General features: G+C 53.6%; 1 protein-coding gene across 4 annotated transcripts in view; it reads left to right on the top strand.

Moving 5' to 3' along the window:
* Positions 1 to 19011, top strand: part of TRIP10 (thyroid hormone receptor interactor 10) — a 72458-nt gene that overhangs the window by 51422 nt on the left and 2025 nt on the right. The window contains exons 5-14 of one of the 4 annotated variants that reach the window (XM_073319006.1): positions 639 to 701; positions 1713 to 1817; positions 2491 to 2619; positions 3674 to 3820; positions 4474 to 4677; positions 11550 to 11723; positions 13962 to 14071; positions 15190 to 15322; positions 17778 to 17899; positions 18278 to 18408. In XM_073319006.1, the coding sequence (XP_073175107.1) occupies positions 639 to 701; positions 1713 to 1817; positions 2491 to 2619; positions 3674 to 3820; positions 4474 to 4677; positions 11550 to 11723; positions 13962 to 14071; positions 15190 to 15322; positions 17778 to 17899; positions 18278 to 18408 (1318 nt within the window). The remainder of the gene's footprint in view (positions 1 to 638; positions 702 to 1712; positions 1818 to 2490; positions 2620 to 3673; positions 3821 to 4473; positions 4678 to 11549; positions 11724 to 13961; positions 14072 to 15189; positions 15323 to 17777; positions 17900 to 18277; positions 18409 to 19011) is intronic. The other 3 variants (XM_073319007.1, XM_073319009.1, XM_073319010.1) reach the window with 3 other exon arrangements.

The following is a 19011-nucleotide window of genomic DNA, read 5'->3' as shown; positions in this document are numbered from 1 at the left end:
TAGAATCTGGGGAACTACCAAAATTGCCGTCGTCCTGGAGAGGAGAAGGGACATGTACGTGCCCCGTGGTGCTGCTGTAATACAGCTTATAGGGGTTCAAGAGCGTCCCTGGACTGGGGCTGTCTAAGTGTTACCATAATACACCTAATAAATAGCCAACAGCAGGACATCTATCAAGGCACTATCAATGAATAACGTACAGCGCCTAGCACCATGGAGCCCTGGCCGCTACTGTAATACACCTAATGAATAAATTAGCCAACACCAGAGCGTTTTTCATCACAGCCTGAATTTTCAGAAGTGCCTAGTGATTTGGGGCCCTTGAGACTTCTTAAAGGGACCCCGACTTTTTCACTGGGGCAGGGTGCTTGGTGCTGTCTGAAAATCAGGGTCAGTTGAAGGAGTCTCAAACTTCCCAAATCTCTAGCCACTTCTGCAAATTCTTGTTGTGATGAAGAACATTCTGGTGTTGGCTAATTTATTCGTTAGGTGTATTACGGTAGAGGCCAGGGCTCCTTGGTGCTAGGCGCTGTACGTTATTCATTGGTAGTGCCTTGCCGCGCTAGGTGCGGTACAAACACAGAACAGAGAGACGGCTGAAAATCACGAGGTTCTGCTGACGTTTCTCCTCTTTGCAGCACTTCCAGGAGGGCCGGCGAGCCCAGCAGCAGCTAGAAAACTCCTTCAAGCAACTCGAAAACGTGAGTCCCGGGGAACAGGGCCAGCTGTTTACGTTCTGTTCATGCTCGCTTTGGGCCTGATCCAAGCTCTTTGGAGCCACCGGGAGCCTTTCCGTTGGCTGCGAGGAAGCTTTGGATGGCACTCGCCAAGACCCAGCTGCACGGGTCAGCTGGTGCTTTGCAGAGAGCACAGCTGGTGGAAGGAAATGCCTTCAGGAGAATGAAAGGGGCTTTATTCAGAGGAAGTCCAGAACATGTGCAGCAAAACTGTTCTGTGGTTCGGGTGGGGGGAAGGCTGGAAGTCAGGACTCCTGGGTTCTGTTGCTAACTCAGGGAAGGCAGTGGGCTCTGATGCATGAGACCAGGGGTTCTCAAAATTCATTGAACCATGACCCCCTTCTGACAACAAAATTTACTATATGACCCCAGGAGGGGGGACTGAAGCCGAAGCGCCTCCCCCCGCACCCAGTCCCACCATCCCGGGTGCAGGGGCCAAAGCCAGAGTCCCCCGTCAGTGGGGTCTGAAGCCCACGGGCTTCAGCTCCAGGCAGGGGGCCTGTAACTTGTGCCCCGCCACCCAGGGCTGAAACCCTCAGGCTTTTGCTTTGGCCCTAGGCAGTGGGGCTCGGGCTTTGGCCCTGGGCCCCAGCAAGTCTAACGCCAGCCCTGGCAACCCCGCGAAAGTAGGGTCGTGATCCACAGTTTGAGAACTGCTGCATTAGACCAATGGGAGGTGCTGGGAGTCAGGACTCCTGGGTTCTGTTTCGAGCTCTGGGAGGGGAGTGGGGTCAAGTGGGTTAGCTGGGAGTCAGGACACCTTGGTTCCATTCTCACCTCTGCCACACACTCGCTCCATGCTTTAGGGCAAGTCCCTTAACCTTTCACTTTAGCTTCCTCCTCTGTAATGGGGGAGAGTCCCTGAGCCCCCTTCCCTGTGGTTCCCCCAAATCCTGTGGGTGGGAAGGGGCTGTGTACTCCAGCAAGGTAACGCTGGCTTGTATCCCCGCCGTCCCCCCTTCCCGCTCCCCACAGAGCAAACGCAAGTTCGAGCGGGACTGCAGGGAGGCGGAGAAAGCTATGCTGGCAGCCGAGAAGCTCGACCAGGACCTCAATGCCACCAAGGCGGACGTGGAGAAGGTTGGAACACTGCTGTCTCCTTGGCTTGAATCCCTCTAGCGTGGGCCTGTTGGGGACGGGGGAACCATCAGGCGGCATGGGAATGGGTCCAGCAGGATAGGAGGGGACCCATTGGGTGATGTAGTCCATGGGTTTTGCTAGCTGCTTCACAGATTGGTATGAAGACCAGGTTTCTGCCCCAAAGAGCTGACTATCCAGAACTGGCCGCGTTCAGAGAGGCTGCATTAGAGAAAGAGGATGGTGCCGGAGTTCAGGCTTGGAGAGATCTTGGTTCAGTTCCTGGCTCTGCCATAGACCACCCCCCCCAGCTCCAGGTGACCTTGGGCCAGTCACTTCATCTGTGCCTCAGTTTCACTCTCTCTGTGATGGGGCTAACGATCCTTCCTGAGGCTGTTCAGGCTGACCTCTCAGGGGCCGTGTCTGCAGCACCTGGCACGATGCAGGGCACCCCCCTCCCAGCCTTACCAGGGGGTGCAGTGATGGGGGGGCGGGGGGGTTAACTGTATGGTGCAGGGGAGAAGAGCAGGTGGGAGAGAGGCCCTCTCCAGGGCTTGCTATTGAGGATGGGGAATTTGCCCCCGGCCCAAGGTTTGGATACAAGGGATTCCCTGGGCTGCGTCTGCCCCCGGGGACGGAGCTGGGCCTGGTGTGATGATCGCTCTAACCCTGGCAGGCGAAGCAGCAGGCCAATCTGCGCAGTCACATGGCGGAGGAGAGCAAGAACGAATACGCCTCCTTCCTGCAGAAATTCAACCGGGACCAGAGCCAGTTCTACTTCCTGGAGATGCCGCAGATCTTCAATGTAAGCCCCTCCCCTTGACTATAAGCTCCTCCCCATCAATATAAGCCCCTTCTACTTAATCTTAGCCCTGCCTCCTCCTTTCTGTCCTTCCCTTCTTTTTCTTTCCCTCTTCATGCCAGTTATACCAATATAATAATGATTTCTAGCTCTTATCTGTGGATCTCAAAGCCCTTCACAAAAGGTATCATTATCCGTGTTTTACAGATGGGGAAACTGAGGTATAGAGAGGGAAAGTGATTTTTCCCAAGGTCACCAAGCAGGCCAGTGGCAGAGCCAAAAATAGAACCTAGGTCTCCGAGGCCCTGTGCAGTGCTGTAACCACTAGGCCAGGTTTTGACATGTTAGCAGAGTCCTGGCCCATGGCTTGGACTCCCGTGCTTGGTGCTGTCTAAACACGGATCAAGTTGTCGTCACTGCCTCAGACAGCTTCCAGCCTAAGGAAATAGCTAGATGGGAATAGAACAGCCTGTGCGCTATGGGGAGTTGTGATGCTTTCACTACATAGCTTTTGTGTGTGAATCTTGGGAAGGTCCTGGTCTCGTAGCCTGCGGAACTCACTGCTCAAGGATGGCAAAGTACACACGTGAGGAAAAGTATTTCTTCCTCATCTACTAAAACTGAAAGGTGGAAAATTCAAAACACATATCCCATTGCTCTTGTGTTGTGGGAACAGCCCTACCCGATCTTCCCTTCTCAATCTCACCCATTATTGTGTGGATTTCTGTGGGGTCGGTCTCATCCCCAAGGTAAACAACTCTAGCCTTTTTCAATCAAACTAGCTGCCCGTCCAGCATATAGGACTCCTGGGTCCTATATCTGGCTCTTCCACTGGCCTGCTGCGTGACTTTAGGCAAGTCATGCCCCCTCTCTGTGCCTCTGTTTCCCCATACGTGAAATGGGGATAATGGCACTGACCTCCTTTGTAAAGCACTGGGAGATCTGTGGATAAAGCACTTTATAAGAGCTGGGTATTAATAATAATAATTAATAATAATTGTAGTCTTTTCCAGGGCTTTTATCATTCTCACTGTTTTCTGCTCCCTGCCCCTTGCAGAAGCTGCAGGAGATGGACGAAAGGCGGACGGTGCGGCTGAAGGAAGGCTACGGCATCTTCTCCGAGACTGAGCGGCAAGTCATGCCCATCATCGGCAAGTGCCTAGACGGCATGAAGGCAGCGGCCGACTCAGTGAACGAGAAGAACGTGGGTCCTGCAGTCTCTTTAAATGTAGTGCCCCAGGAGTGGAAAGCCCATTGGAGTTGCTACAGCACCTGCCGTCCAATAGGAAGGCAGACCTCCCCCCCCCAAGTAGGCGGGGCTAACTGGGTGGGATCCAGGTGTCATAACCTCCACCCTCCACTAGGGGCCCCGGGCCAGCATGGGGGCAGTTTTGCTTTTACTTCACCTGGAGGAGTTAAGTCAGTCTGGCCCCAGATTGCAAACCCAGAGGGATTTGTGGGTATTTGTGTCCTAGGGAATGGGAAAAGGACCCAGGCATCCTGACTCCAACTCACCCTGCTCTAACCACCACACCTGCTCCTCTTGCAGACCCAGGGAGTCAGGACCCTGCGAGGGGAGTGGGGTCTAGTGGAGGGGGGATAGGGCTGAGAGTCAGGATGCCTGGGTCCTATTTGGACTTGTGTCCGTGGATAGAATAAGGATTGGCGTCCGATCTGTAGAGATCAATGTGGAGCGGGGGAAGAGCCCATTTCAAGGAGCTGGAGCCCAGCCCTACGTGCAAGTGTTTCTGGGGAGATGGGAACGCTGCAGTGAGGAGGAGCGGGCGCTAGGTGGGGAGGGTAGCAGCTCTGGTTCTCCCGGCGGTGACGCCCTCCCCCTCGCCCCACCACCGGCAGGACTCCCAGGTGCTGATCGAATTACACAAGTCCGGCTTCGAGAGGCCGGGAGACGTGGACTTCGAAGACTTCAGCCAGCCTATCAACCGCACCTCTTCGGACAGCAGCCTGGGGACGCCCCGGGGCACCCTGGATGGCCGGCTGGACCCCCGCCTGCTAGGCAAGAATAAAGGGAAGCGCTGGCTCTTCAGCAAGAAGAATAAGGTAGGAACTGGCAGTAAGGCCCTGAGTCACTGGCTCTGGGCGCTGCTCGGGCTGGGGCAGCTCAGCCTGGCTGGAACTGGGAGCGGGACCTTGCGGTCGAAGCACTGAATTGGAAGTCAGGACTCCTGGGTTCTAGTCCCCTCTCGGGGGTGCGGGTCAGGACTCCTGGGTTTTAGTCCCAGCTGTGGCAGGTGAGTGGGGGGTGAGTCTAGTGGCTAGAGCAGGGGGGCTGGGAGTCAGAACTCCTGGGTTCCGTTCACAGCTCCGGGAGTCCTGACTCCCAGCCCCACTCCCCTCCCGGAGTTGTGACTAGCACCCACGAGTCCTGACTCCCTGCCCTAACCACTAGACACCCCCCCCACCTCCTACACTACCAATTGGCATGAGCCCGTCCATATCTCCTTCTGCCCCTTTGTCTAGCCTACTAGCTATGCAGAGGGGCAGGTGCTACCAGGCACCGGTCCTGGGCCACATCCCTTATCAACTGTAGAGGAACAGCTGCCATATGCAGTTCTGGGGGCTCTGGGCCTCGGCTGCTGCCCCCCCCCCCCCGGCCCGAGCGCTGCTAAGATGCCCGGGTAGCTAGTGGCCTGCAACCCCCTTTGCTGCAGGCTACGCCCCCGTTTGACCCCGGTCTGTGATCGTTCTCCCTGGCTGCATCTTCCTGCCTATGCATGATGCCATAAAAGAGCATTAAGCCCCTGTCTTTCTCGAGCGCTGATCGGGTGTGAGCCAGCGAGGCTGAGATGCTAATAATAATTAACCAGTTCTGGAGCACAGGCTGCAAATCAGCCAGCATGAGCCCCTCTCTTTCTGTCTCCTCCACTGCTGGCCCTGCCCAGTCCTCTTGTCCTCCATGAGTCACATCCGAGGCACCCCTCCCTCCCGCGCCCTAGGAGAGCAGCCTTGGGAACATGCTGTTCCAACAAGGAATCTTGACCTGGCTTTTACGCCAGGTTAGAGCTCTTGGGGCAGGGAGGGGGTGGGTGTGTTTTTTTGCATCTTGGTTCTGGGATCCCTGAATAACTGAGGCTGTTTATTAATAACCTGCCCCCCCCCACCCCACCCCCCCGCCACACACACACACGCTCCCCTGTGGAATGGGTCAGGATCAATGATGGCCATGCTCCAGGACAGCTCTCTCTTGTCTGTGGGATCCTTTTCAAAATAATAATAAAAAAAACTCGGTCTCCCAACACGCCCGGTTTAGCAAGAGGCTTGTTAGCAAAAGCAGGTCACAGCCACATGCGTCTCAGCCCTTTGAGACCCGCCCCCCAGGGTCACGTCTGTGTTTGTAGGATTTCTCTTCCGTCCTCTTCCCCCATGTGTTACCTGTGTCCTAACCCCCATGTCCCGTCTGTACTGTGCAGAACAGAGATCACCCCAGATCGCACTGGTCAGGGTGGCCACAGCCTTGGGTTTTGTTTTTTTTCTCCACCTTCCTCTGCAGCGTGGAGTGTGAGTCGGTTTATCTGGGTTTATCTCACTTAATTCCCTGCCGACGCAGGGCCCCAGGGAGGGGTCCCTCCGATTCTCTGCCTGCGGCATGTGTGTGTTTAGTCTCTAGTGGGCTGTATTTGGCCTATTGGCTTTAGTGGGCAGGTGCTGGGTGGGTGACACAGGAGGTCAGACTAAGGCCAGAACGGAGCCCCGATCCGAACCGCTGACCTGGTTGTCCTCTGAGCTCTGCTCCCCCGCGTCACGTTTGTCCTTTGCATGCTCCATCTTCCTCCAGCGTCCACATTCTGGCTGCATTCTCCCCTTTCCCCTTGTACATCCTGGCCTGCGTGGGAGGCTAGCGCAGGCTGCTGCTCTGAGGAAGGGACATGTTTCTGGCAGAGAAATCCTTGGGGATGGGGGCAATGGTGCGGTCAGCTCCCTTCGGCTTTTCTGGGCTTTTCTATAACTCCCACTGAGGCTCGTCACAATTTGGGGCAACGGCGGCGGTCCCCTTTCTGCAGGGAGCCCCGAGTCTCGCTCTCTTCTGCCGGGGGGAGTCCCGGCTGCACGGTTCCCTGCCTTCGCTGTGCGTTTCCTAGCAAGGACAGCCCTGCTGAGAACGGAGGGATTGCTTCAGATCTGTGTTACACCTTCATGCTTAAGATAAAGAGCATTACAGAGAGAACCTCTATGAACAATAAAAGAACCCATACGCCCGCTAGCGAGCGAGCTCCCCCGGTATCACCCTGCCCTACCCATTCCTTTGCGGTTCCTCCGCACTTCGGCTCCCAACAGCCCCCCCGCCTTAGGAGGCCTCTGTCAGTCAAGTCCTTTCAAGGCTCCCTGAGGATCTGGCCCCTCCGTGGACCAGTCCGTTGGCTGGATCAGAAAGAAGGCTCTGATCTAGCTAGAACCCTGGCTTTTATCCAGATCGTCTCTTCCTGGTCTATGGAGAATCCGGTTTGAACAGGGACATGGATGCCTCCCCAGGTGGCCAACCGAGTTAATTAGCATTCCCCCTCCCTCTTAGAGAAGGTACACCCCATGCACACCCAGCCCGGTGCATTTTCATACAGCGCTCCCCCAAGGTATGAACTCTTAACACAGAGAAGTGCAGCTTCATTCAGGAAAGTTTCTCTTCACTTTGTCCAGGATATTAGGGGTTACTGTAAGTCTGTCACAGGGCTGTCCTGTCTCTCCGATGCTGGGGATCCTGGAGCTGCTGTCTAGTGAAAGATGGTTTGGAGGCCCCATTTGGTCACGCAGTGCATAAAGACAGGTTTCAGAGTGGCAGCCGTGTTAGTCTGTATCAGCAAAAAGAACGAGGAGTCCTCGTGGCACTTTAAAAACTAACAACTGTATTTGAGCATAAGTTTTCGTGGGCTAAAGCCCACTTCATCAGATGCATGCAGTGGAAAACACAGTAGGAAGATACACATACACACATATATATATGAAAAAATGGGGGTTGCCATACCAACTCTAACAAGACTCATCGATTAAGATGGGCTATTATCAGCAGGAGAAAAAAAAACTTTTGTAGTGATAATCAGGATGGCCCATTTCAAACAGTTGACAAGAAGGTGTGAGTAACAGTAGAGAAACAGTGTGTTTCTTCACTTCAGCAGGTGGGTATTGTAGTTGTAAGAATGCTCAATAGAGATCTTGTAGGTGTTTGTCCCTGTCTGAGGGGTTGGAGCAAATGCGGTTGTATCGCAGAGCTTGGCTGTAGACAACGGATCATGTGGTGTGGTCTGGGTGAAAGCTGGAGGCATGTAGGTAGGAATAGCGGTCAGTAGGTTTCCGGTATAGGGTGGTGTTTGTGACCATCACTTATTAGCACTGAAGTGTCCAGGAAGTGGATCTCTTGTGTGGACTGGTCCAAGCTGAGGTTGATGGTGGGATGGAAATTGTTGAAATCATGGTGGAATTCCTCAAGAGCTTCTTTTCCATGGGTCCAGATGATGAAGATGTCATCAATATAGCGCAAGTAGAGCAGGGGCATTAGGGGACGAGAGCTGAGGAAGCGTTGTTCTAAGTCAGCCACAAAAATGTTGGCATACTGTGGGGCCATGCGGGTACCCATAGCAGTGACACTGACTTAAAGGTATACATTGTCCCCAAATGTGAAATAGTTGTGGGTGAGGACAAAGTCACAAAGTTCAGCCACCAGGTTTGCTGTGACATTATCGGGGAATTCCACCATGATTCCGCCTTTGAGGAATTCCACTATGATTTCAACAATTTCCATCCCACCATCAACCTCAGCCTGGATGAGTCCACACAAGAGATCCACCTGCTGAGGTGAAGAAACAGATTGACAGAGCAAGAAGAGTACCCAGAAGTCACCTACTACAGGACAGGCCCAACAAAGAAAGTAACGGAACGCCCCTAGCCATCATCTTCAGCCCCCCAACTAAAACCTCTCCAGCGCATCACCAAGGATCTACAACCTATCCTGAAGGACGATCCATCACTCCCACAGATCTTGGGAGACAGGCCAGTCCTCGCTTACAGACAGCCCCCCAACCTGAAGCAAACACTCACCAGGAACTACACACCACACAACAAAAACACTAACCCAGGAACCTATCCCTGCAAGAAAGCCCGTTGCCAACTGTGTCCACATATCTGTTCAAGGGACACCATCATAGGGCCTAATCGCATCAGCCACACTATATCAGAGGCTCGTTCACCTGCACATCTACCAATGTGATATCTGCCATCATGTGCCAGCAATGCCCCCTGCCATGTACATTGGCCAAACTGGACAGTCTCTACATAAAAGAATAAATGGACACAAATCAGACATCAAGAATTATAATATTCAAAAACCAGTCGGAGAACACTTCAACCTCCCTGGTCACTCAATTACAGACCTAAAAGTCACAATTCTTCAACAAAAAAACTTCAAAAACAGACTCCAAGGAGAAACTGCAGAACTGGTAAATAGTTTGCAAATTAATTCCATTAACTTAGGCTTGAATAAAGACTGGGAGTGGATGGGTCATTTCACAAACTAAAAACTATTTCCCCATGCTAATTTTCCCCCTACTGTTACTCACACCTTCTTGTCAACTGTTTGAAATGGGCCATCCTGATTATCACTACATAAGTATTTTTCTCCTGCTGATAATAGCCCACCTTAATCGATGAGTCTCGTTAGAGTTGGTATGGCAACCCCCATTTTTTCAGTGTGTGTGTGTATCTTCCTACTGTATTTTCCACTGCATGCATCTGATAAAGTGGGCTTTAGCCCACGAAAGCTTATGCTCAAATAAATTTGTTAATCTCTAAAGTGCCACAAGTACTCCTCGTTCTTTTTGCAGTGCATAAAGGGGACTTAATGTGGGTGGAGAAGACCCTGTTCAGGGACCTCCCAGGCCAGCGTGGAGCTGGCATAAGGGCCTGCCCCCCAGCATACTGGGGACATGGCCAGCGTGATCCACGCTATGGCTTTTTCCGCTGCCTGGGACCTATGGGAAGCAGAGAGTAAGTTAGAGCAGCCCTCAGGAAGGACGTTGAGCAGGAGAAGGGGGCGGGGAAGGGCTGAGTGAAGCCCAATTGGTTAGTAGGCCAAGTACCCCCTCCTGCTCCAGATCTGGCCGGCCAATCAGCAAAGCTGGATGGGGACTCCCCGCTTATGGCAGCCTGTAGAAAAGGACCTGGGCTCTAGCACTCTGCACGCCGAGCCACTACTACGCCCCAGGCTCCGTGGGCCTCCCTGGGTGTGCTGGGCCCATTTCACAGGCACTGCTGGCCGGGTCAAGTTTTCCCTCCCTCACCCACCCCAGAGGGAACTTCTTGCTCTCCTCGTCTCGCGCCTGTTTCATAGCCAAGCCGCTTGCTGCTTCGCTTTGTGCATGCGCTAAAAACTCCTACCTGGCAACACGCAGACATCGATGCTCGGCGCCCTGCGTCCGCCCAGGAGCGGGGTGGCATGGGGGAAAACCCGAAGGGGTCTCCCCTGTAGGAGGTAGCCCACGGGTGGGAAACCCAAGCTGTGGTTTGGATCTGGGGTTTCTGGCTTGGGGCCCTATTTCCCCTCTGCCAGCAGGGGTATAAAAATAGCATCTCGCCTCTTCTCACCCCTGGAGCTGCAGTGGGGGTAGGGCACATTGTGCCATGCGGCAAGCAGGGGGCATTGGTGCCATGCAGGGGTGGGTAAGGAGGGTGACGAGATAAGGAGGCCTAGGGAACATATATCCAAGGCAGAGACTCTAGGGCATCAGTCCCCACCCCCTGATTAGCCATGTGTTCCCATGAATGCTTCCTGCAGACCCTCACCCTTCTATCCTGCCTTCAGATTTCCACACCCCTCTCCTTTCCCCCCTCCCCCACTCCAGCTGAGGTAGGTGACCTCTGGGGTGAGGGTGCATCAGTTAACCAAAAGCTCCCTCTATGGGGGGATATGTCATGGGGTGCAAGGCACTCAAGAAGGTGGGGGGGAGTTATCACATGGAAGGATCCCTATGGAGGGACTAATAGCTTGCTGTAAGGGGTGGGGTAGGGGAATGGATATTCCCCCCACACCCTGGCAGGGGTTTGCTAAAGGGAATGAGACCAACTGTCCACACTGAAGCTGGCAGGAATTTAGGCCCGGATCCAGCGAAACGCTTCAAGCTGCCCTAGCTGGGGGGGGCCTGTGATGGGAAGGGAGGTAGGCTGAGAGAGTGAGATGAGGGTGTGTGTGGGGGGGTTATACACAGGCCTGTAGGAGCAAAGCCGCCTCTGGTTTAGCAGACAAGGGACCTTCATGTTGCTCACCTCCTGCTGTAACGTGTCCCCCTCCCCAAGTCTCCTTACCATCTCCCATGATGCATTATGGTCTCCCCTCTTTGTGAGGGTAGGTGGTGCATCATGGGAGACATGAACAAAGTTCACTTTTCCCACCAAAGTGCCCCTCTACCAAGAGAGGAAGGTGGGAGCCGAAAGCCAGGTCCTCTTGTCGGTGTCAAGCTTCCCAGTCACATGGGTGCGAGGAAGGGCCAAGGGTGCAGGGTGGGGCCTGATCCATGGTGTCAGTCACACCCCTGGTGCAGGATGGGACCCCAAGGGTTTAAAACAGGCATATTTCCAAGGGTCTTAGGGGAATTAGGCACCCAAAGTCCTTTGTCTTCCCATGGGACTCGGGTCCCTTTAGGATCATTTGAACAATACCTGGCCTTGAAAGGGTTCTGAGCCTAATCCCCTTCCCTTCGCTGCTGGGATTCTCTACACGTGGGAGACAGCCAAAATGAGTGGTGGGCCTCCCCCTCGCTGCCCCCGGCTGGTGGGTTGTGATGGTGCAGCTTGTCCTGACCCCTCTCCCCTTTATTCCCTGTGCTGCGTTGGGGTTTTTTTTTGTGTGTGTGCGTGCCTGTTTATTTTCTTACAGAGTTCTCTCCATTGTGTGTCCCCATGTGTTCTGTTGTCCCTTTGTCTGTCCCTAGCTCCCACCCCCTCCCCTCTCCCCGGTGATCTCTGCCCCTCCTCCTTCCTCCTCGTCTGCCACCAACGGACCTCCATCCCCCAAATTCACCCGGGACCCTCTGTCTTACTGTCTGAATGAGATCAATAAGACAGTCAAACCCCGCATCGCCTCCTTCCGCAGCCTCAAACGGGGGGTAAGTTTTGTGTCTTGTCTTTTGCTTTGTACCAAGCCGGGGGAAGTTGCTGCTGTTATGAAGGGCACCTGCAAAGAGAGAAACACAGCGGGGCTGTGCAGGAAGGAGGCTTAAAGGTTTTTTTTGGTTTTGTTTTTTTTAAAGGCCCTATTGCATCTACTTTGGCTTTCTGGCAAACCCCCCCCTGAAAATGGAACTATTCAGAAATGCTACCGTAGTGCCTCCTGGGAGCTGTAGTTCACGTGCCTTATGAGCCCATTGTCCTCTGGACCAGGCTCCCTGGTTGGACAGCACCTCCCATAATGCACCATGGTGTGCCCTCTTTGTAAGGAGAGGTGGTGCATCATGGGAGATGCAGTCCCATCAGGAGCCGAGCTCACAAAGGAGAACAGGAATATGCAGTTCGGTTGCTTCATGTCCCTGTTCTCCGCTGTGAGCTCGGCTCCTGATGGGACTGCATCTCCCATGATGCGCCACCTCCCCCTACAAAGAGGGCAGACTGTGGTGCATTATGGGAGATGTAGCCCGCTGAAGGAGCTTGACAGAGACTAACTGAACTACAACTCCCAGGAGGCACCGCGGCAGCATAGTCAAATCTAAATGCGTTGGGTTTCAGGTCTTTGTTTTGCTCAATGAGAACATCAGATCTTTCTGCCCAAAGCAGATGCGTTTCCCCAAATCCAAGTTTTTCCCATAAAAATTCAGTTTCCATGGGAATTTTTGCCCAGCCCCAGCACACACCCAATTATTTCTTATTTTACTGGTCACTTCTTAAACCCCCATGTTCTCGCTCTTTTCCACGTAGCTCCAGCCTCCCTTGCATGGTACAGCAGTCAGTGCTTCCACCCATTTCAAAAACATCAGCTCCCCAGACATGCGCCTTCCTTCCAGTCTTCCTAGCCCAGCCCTTCGCCTGCCCCTCACAGCACCATATTCCACCTTGTTCTGCCCATCCAAACCAGGAGCTGCCCCTTTTGCATCCTCCAGCCAGGAGCATTTGCAGCCTCCGCTCCTGTGCCACATCAAACCCCAAGCCGTCCCTTGCTTTCCAGGCTTCCCTTCTGTTGCCTTCTCCTGTTAGGAAGCTGCATTTGCTGCTTGGGGTACAGACTCTGTGGGGGTGGGGTCAAGCCCCAGTCAACATCAAACCGTTTCCTGTTCTAAATGAACCATTGCAAGGCAGGAGACCAAAGACCCAATCTAGCAGCCAATTTCTCATCTCCTCTCTCCCTCTCCCCCGGCACCTCTTCCCTCACCACCTCCGGGATTCCCAGGACGTAGGAGCACCTCCACAAACCAGGGCTTGCCCACATGGCTTTCACCCTCCATGCCGCGGGGGGGGGGGGGGCCCTGACTCTGCCAGGCTGAGGGCACGTGGTTATTGTGCCAAGATCCCAGTGTGTTTCGCTTTAAAATAAATAAATAAAAAAATAAAATCACAGATGTCTTTGCTTGGTGCTGCCTTGGCAAGGGGTGGAAATTAGGTGCTCTCCAACTGAGTAACTGTGTCGTGTGAATAAAAGTATTGCCAGGCTGGACCACGGTCCAGCTAGTAGCATCTCGAGCGGCGCCTGATGCTTCCGAGGACCTGGCCTCGATGGGCTGATCTTTGCTCTGCCTGGGCCTGGTTACACGGGGCTGTAGTGCTGCATACCGCTGTCCAAGGCCTGTCCACCAAGTGACTTGCCGGAGGGCCACCCGGGTCTCCTGAGTCCCAGCTCAGTGCTGGGTTTCCCCCGTAGCCGGAACTGCTGGGGCGGATGCTGTGAGCTGTCTCCTCCTCCACGGGCTGAGGGTTCTGCAGCCGGGATCTTAACCCTCCGTGCTGCTGGTGGAGGCCGAGATCCGGCCCGCGTTGGTGTAAAGCTGCAGGGCCGTGGCTGGTGTCTCCCTGACAGCTAGGTGCCAAGCGCTCTTCGCTGCACAACCCTAGATCTCCGGATCCCGGCCACTGCTGCGGAACGGCCTCGTGCAGCGTCTTGCCCTGCTTCCAAGGGCTGTCCCGATCCTGCTAGGTACCGAGCTCTCCCAGTGACCAGTGAAGGTTGAGGAGGCCCGGGCCCTCAGAGAGGGACACGCACGTTCCCCTGGCACTGGCCAGCGTCTTGCAAGTCAGGGCAGGGGCTGTCGGCAGCCCCTGCAACCCATGGTGTGAAGGAGTCGGGGGCCACGGGGGTGGGGGGGTGTTTCATCATGAAGGGAACTGATGTATCCTTTTCTTCCCCTTCCCGCCGCCAGCCTGTGATCACGGAAGATTTCAGCCACTTGCCGCCGGAGCAGAGGAGGAAAAAGCTGCAGCAGAAGATCGAGGAGAGGACCCGGGAGCTGCAGAAGGAAATCGACCAGAGGTACAAGCGCACGGTGCCTTTTGGGTGTCTCCTGTCTTTGTTCTCCTCCTCTGGTGGCGGCTCGCCTGCTGGACTACCTCTTCCATGAGGCTTCACGGACAGGGACTCCCGCAATGCACCACCCCTCCCTTCTCCAGGCTCTTAGTCCCTGAGGGTTTATCCACAGTCTGGCCTCCTGCTGCAGTGAGTTCTGTAGATTGCGCACAATAGGGAAAAGCTATTTCCACATAGCGTGTGCGCTTGAACTGTAATCACTCCTTCAAATAATCATTGTACAGTGACCCCAAGCGAGATGGGCAGCCCCATTGTGCCAGGCGCTGGACGTGCATTGTGAGAGCCAGTCCCTGCCCCAGTTTGTCTAGTCTAAATAGACCAGGGTAGGATGGGAAAACAGGAGGAGGAGAAATGATTTCCCCCAGGTCAGGGGCACAGCCAGTAATTGAAAAGAGACTAAGGGGGGGTGTGATAGAGGTCTATGAAATCGTGACTGGTGCAGAGAAAGTGACTAGGGAAGTGTTATTTACTCCTCATAACACAAGAACTAGGCAGCAGGTTTAAAACAAACAAAAGGAAGTGCTTCTTCACGCAACGCACAGTCAACCTGCGGAACTCCTTGCCAGAGGATGTTGTGAAGGCCAAAACTAAACGGGGCTCAAAAAAGAACTAGATAAGTTCCTGGAGGATAAGTCCATCCATGGCTATTAGTCAAGATGGTCAGGGATGCAACCCCATGCTCTGGGCATCCCTAGCCTCTGCTTGCTGGAAGTGGATGACAAGAGTTTAATCACTTGATAATTGCCTGTCCTGTTCACTGCCTGTGAAAGGTCGGGTGTTGGCCACTGTCAGAAGACCGGATACTGGGCAAGATGGACCACTGGGCTGACCCAGTGAGGCCATTCTGATGTTATGTAGCTCCTAGTCCAGTGCCCTATCTGTTAGGAAGAACTCCTTCCCCTTGTTCTCTCTATATGCAGGAGGATATAAAGGGAGGGAACCAATCAGTTTTCATCCTACAATTTGCATTCAGATCTCTTTGCCAGAAGGCAGAAGTTTTGTGTGTGCTGTCCCTTTAAATTCCTTCCCCGAACTCTTTCCCCCCCCCCACGCTTTCCCCCCAGAGATGCCTTAAACAAGATGAAGGACGTGTACCAGAAGACGCCCCAGATGGGCGATCCCGCTAGCCTGGAGCCAAAGATCTCGGAGACCCTCAGCAACATCGAGAAGCTGCGCCTAGAAATCCAGAAGTACGAGGTAAGGGGGGAGTGCGGGGGTCACAAGGTGGGGTTACCTCTGACACGCTCCCCAGGCCCCTTTGGGAATCCACGCATCTGGCTCTGCTGTCCTGCCATCTGTGGCTCCAGACACACGCGATGCCCGGTGTGTCCGGCCAGTCCTTCCTTTGAACCGGTTCAAAGTGCGGTAAAGCCATAAGGGATGTCTTTATCGCCCTCTAGTGGCCGAACCCTGTAACAGCACCTCACTCTTCTCGAGCGCTTTTCATCTGTGGAGCTGCGTTATCCCCATGTTACGGCGGGGGAAACTGAGGCAAAACACAGGGGAAGTGACTTGCCCAGGCTGACCCAGCAGGCCAGTGTCGGAGCTGGGAATAAAACCTAGATCTCCTGAGTCCCTGGCTAAGTGTTCTATCCACTAGGCCACGCTACTCTGCATTTAAGGCCTCATCTACACTAGCAAGTGGACGCTAGGAAGCCTACTCTTAGTGTAGACGCAGTTGACGCAGCTTGTAGTGGCAGAAGAATGCTTTCGATAGGGTAGCGTCTACTGGTTCTCCAAGCGAAATAAGCGACATTGGCAATAGCATTTGTATATTGCAATAAGAATGTAAAAAATCACACCCCCTAACCGATATAAATACATGGTCAAAATTGTCTGGTCCCCAGCACAATGTGCTCCAGGTCCACTCATTGTCCATTGTCTTACTGAGAGATTCTAAGTATTTTAGGTCCTTATCTGGTCCCGGTCACAGGTGCAGCTGAGCATCGCACCATTTCTAGTGTATTTATCCTCCCAGGGCAAAGCTGTTATCCCCATTGTACAGATGGGGAGACTGAGGCACAGAGAAGCTAAGTGACAGGAAGTCTGTGGCAGAGCAGGGACTTGAACCTGGGACTTAAGTCTTAGGCTAGTGCCCTATCTGCTGCACCATCCTGCTTCTGTAAGGCGTAGTGGGGTCCCACTCAGATTAGAAGCTATTTGGGGCAAGGACCAGCATCTTGTTCTGTGTTCGTGCAGCACCTAGCACAGTGGAGACCTAGGCCATGACTGGGGTGCCTAGGCACTATCGTAATACACCTAATAAATAATTTCAGAGTAACAGCCGTGTTAGTCTGTAGCTCACGAAAGCTTATGCTCAAATAAATTGGTTAGTCTCTAAGGTGCCACAAGTACTCCTTTTCTTTTTGCTAATAAATAATGTACAGCACCTAGCACAACGGAGACCTGGGTCATGACTGAGGCTCCTAGGCATTACCCACAATATGAATAATATCAAAAGATGAGAAAATATCTTAAACCAGGCAGAGACCCTACAAATAATGGTGTCACGACTGCATTGGTTCTTAGGTTAGGTGTCCTTATGACTCAAAGGCTGCTGGTTTGATTTATGAGCAGCTGAGTCAGACCTAAGTTATTCTGGGGTGAATCGTGTGTAACCCAGTGTCCAGTATCGTTTCATTCACAGAAACAACCTGGGCCTTCAGTCGCTTCCTCTTTCTCAAGCGACGAACGTTACACTAGACAAACCTGTTAAAAGGCTCTGCCCAGTTTCCTTATTCGCTAAGGAAGTTATTCTCGGCCACCGGTTTATTTTATGAATGAGTCGGCTGAGTTTGCATAACCTGATAAAAGCTCAGGTCGTGGCACCTTCCCCCGCCCCTTCCTCCGGTGATTCAGACCCTCTTGGGTGTGTCCTGTTCCTACAGTACATACATAGCCCATGTCTCAGCTACAGTCCCATCCTGCCCACTCCAGTATCAAACTCGCTGGGAGGCAGGACTCCTGGGTTCTATTTGCAGCTCTGGAGGAAGTGGCAGAGGCGATGCTAGCCCATTGGGGGCCCTCAACGGGAATATTTTTTGGGGGAGCCCCCCCATTGCCCCTCACCTACCTCCTAAAACTACGAATGGTATTTCCATAACTATACCAACACACTTAACTGATAAGCTTGTTAAATAGGGTGAATGGTATTTTGGGGGTAATACTAAAGCGGGTCCCCCGTGAGCCGTTTGGGGCCATAAGCAGTTGCTTAGTCTGCTTACGCCTAGCACCGCCATGGAGGAATGGGGGTCTAGTGGTTAGAGCAGGGAGCCAAGATTCCTGGGTTCTGAGCTCTGATTTTGCTCTACCTTACGCTGGGGGCGGGTCGGGCCGGGCAAGACAAAATATGGGGAGCCCAAAGACTGCGTGAAGCAGAACTGAGCATCGGGGTACTTGCAGCTGCTCTGGAAAAGCACCTGACTGCCTGGCCGAGGACTGGGTTTGTAGATAGTCTGAGGGCAGGGATGGGGCCAAGACCCCCCGGGGGACAGCTGCTGAGGGGCATGCCTTGCCAGGGGACTAGGCCTAGGAGCAGAGAAGGAAGCCCAATGTGAATGAAGACGCTTGCCCCCATGTGCGAGCCATCTCTGCCGTGGGGAGGCAGAAATGAAATGCTTGAACCTCTCTCTTTCTCCCCCGCGCCTCCCAGTCATGGCTGGCTGAAGCAGAGAGCAGAATGCTGAGTAACCGGCCGGACAGCATCCTGAGACAGAGCCGTCACCTGGACCACGCCACCACCCTGAACAACAACGGCTCCCACGAGAAGGACAGGTGAGGAGGTGAAATGTCCTGCCTCCAGGAGCTAGAGGGAGCAGGCAGCCATAATACCCAGGTGTGGGTGCTGCTGAATCCTCATCCGCATGTGTGGTTTGGGATCTCTGGGCCGGGTGCCGTCTGTCTCGCCAGGGAAGGATTTTTTTTCATTGAACAGAACCCAGGAGTCCTGGCTCCTTAGCTCCCTGTTCTCATCACTAGATCCTGCACCGCTCCCGGAATGGGGATTAGAATTTAGGAGTCCTGGTTGTCAGCCCGCCACCCCCTGCTCTAACCACTAGACGACACTCCTGCTTCTGAACAGCCACACTGGACTCCCTGTGGCTGGAGCTACCCCCAGAAACAATTGCTCACTCTGTGTCATTCCCCCCTCAGCCCTGATGCTACCCACTCTGACGACAGCCAAGATGCCCTGAACCAGCCAATCTACACAGAGTTTGATGAGGACTTCGAGGAGGACCTGGCCTCGCCCATCGGCACCTGTGTGGCCATGTACCAGTTTGAAGGTACTTGCCCAAGACACTTCGGAGGCAGGGTCCCAGGTTGGACTACATCTCCCATGATTCACCAGGGTCTTGCCCCTCTTTGACTGAGAAAGCAGTGCATTATGGGAGTCTTGGGCCATGGTGCATCATGGGAAATGAAGTCCCGCTTGGGAGTTGGGCCCAGAAAGGAGAATGAGGCACACCTGAACCATGACTCCCATGAGGCGTCATGGCAGCATTTCCTCATAAAAAATATTCTGCTTTTTGGGTAGTTTTTCAACAGAAAATGGACATTTCCATGGGAAGCTGTTACTTAACCTGAAAAATCTCATTTAGTCAAAAACCAGTTTTCTGCTGGAAATTTTTCAACCATCCTTTGCCAGTTCCCCCTCCCTCCACACCCCAGTGCCTGGTGCGCAATGAGGATAACAGTCTTACTAGTGCTGGCTGCTAACAGAGCTCCTCCTTTAGGTCAAACAGTAGGAACCTACTGAAAGGCCTTGAGTTCAAACTCCGCTTAGGGGTTGGAGCCTTCACCGCCAAGCAGGCTACATCTCCAACCCCCTGTTCGGTCCACACCCCCAGGTAGGGGTTTGGCATAAGTTCCCCTCTAACTGCTGTCCA

This window comes from Lepidochelys kempii, chromosome 20 (assembly GCF_965140265.1).
Source record: "Lepidochelys kempii isolate rLepKem1 chromosome 20, rLepKem1.hap2, whole genome shotgun sequence".
Lineage (NCBI taxonomy): Eukaryota > Metazoa > Chordata > Testudines > Cheloniidae > Lepidochelys > Lepidochelys kempii.
This window is presented reverse-complemented; position numbering and strand designations above follow the sequence as displayed.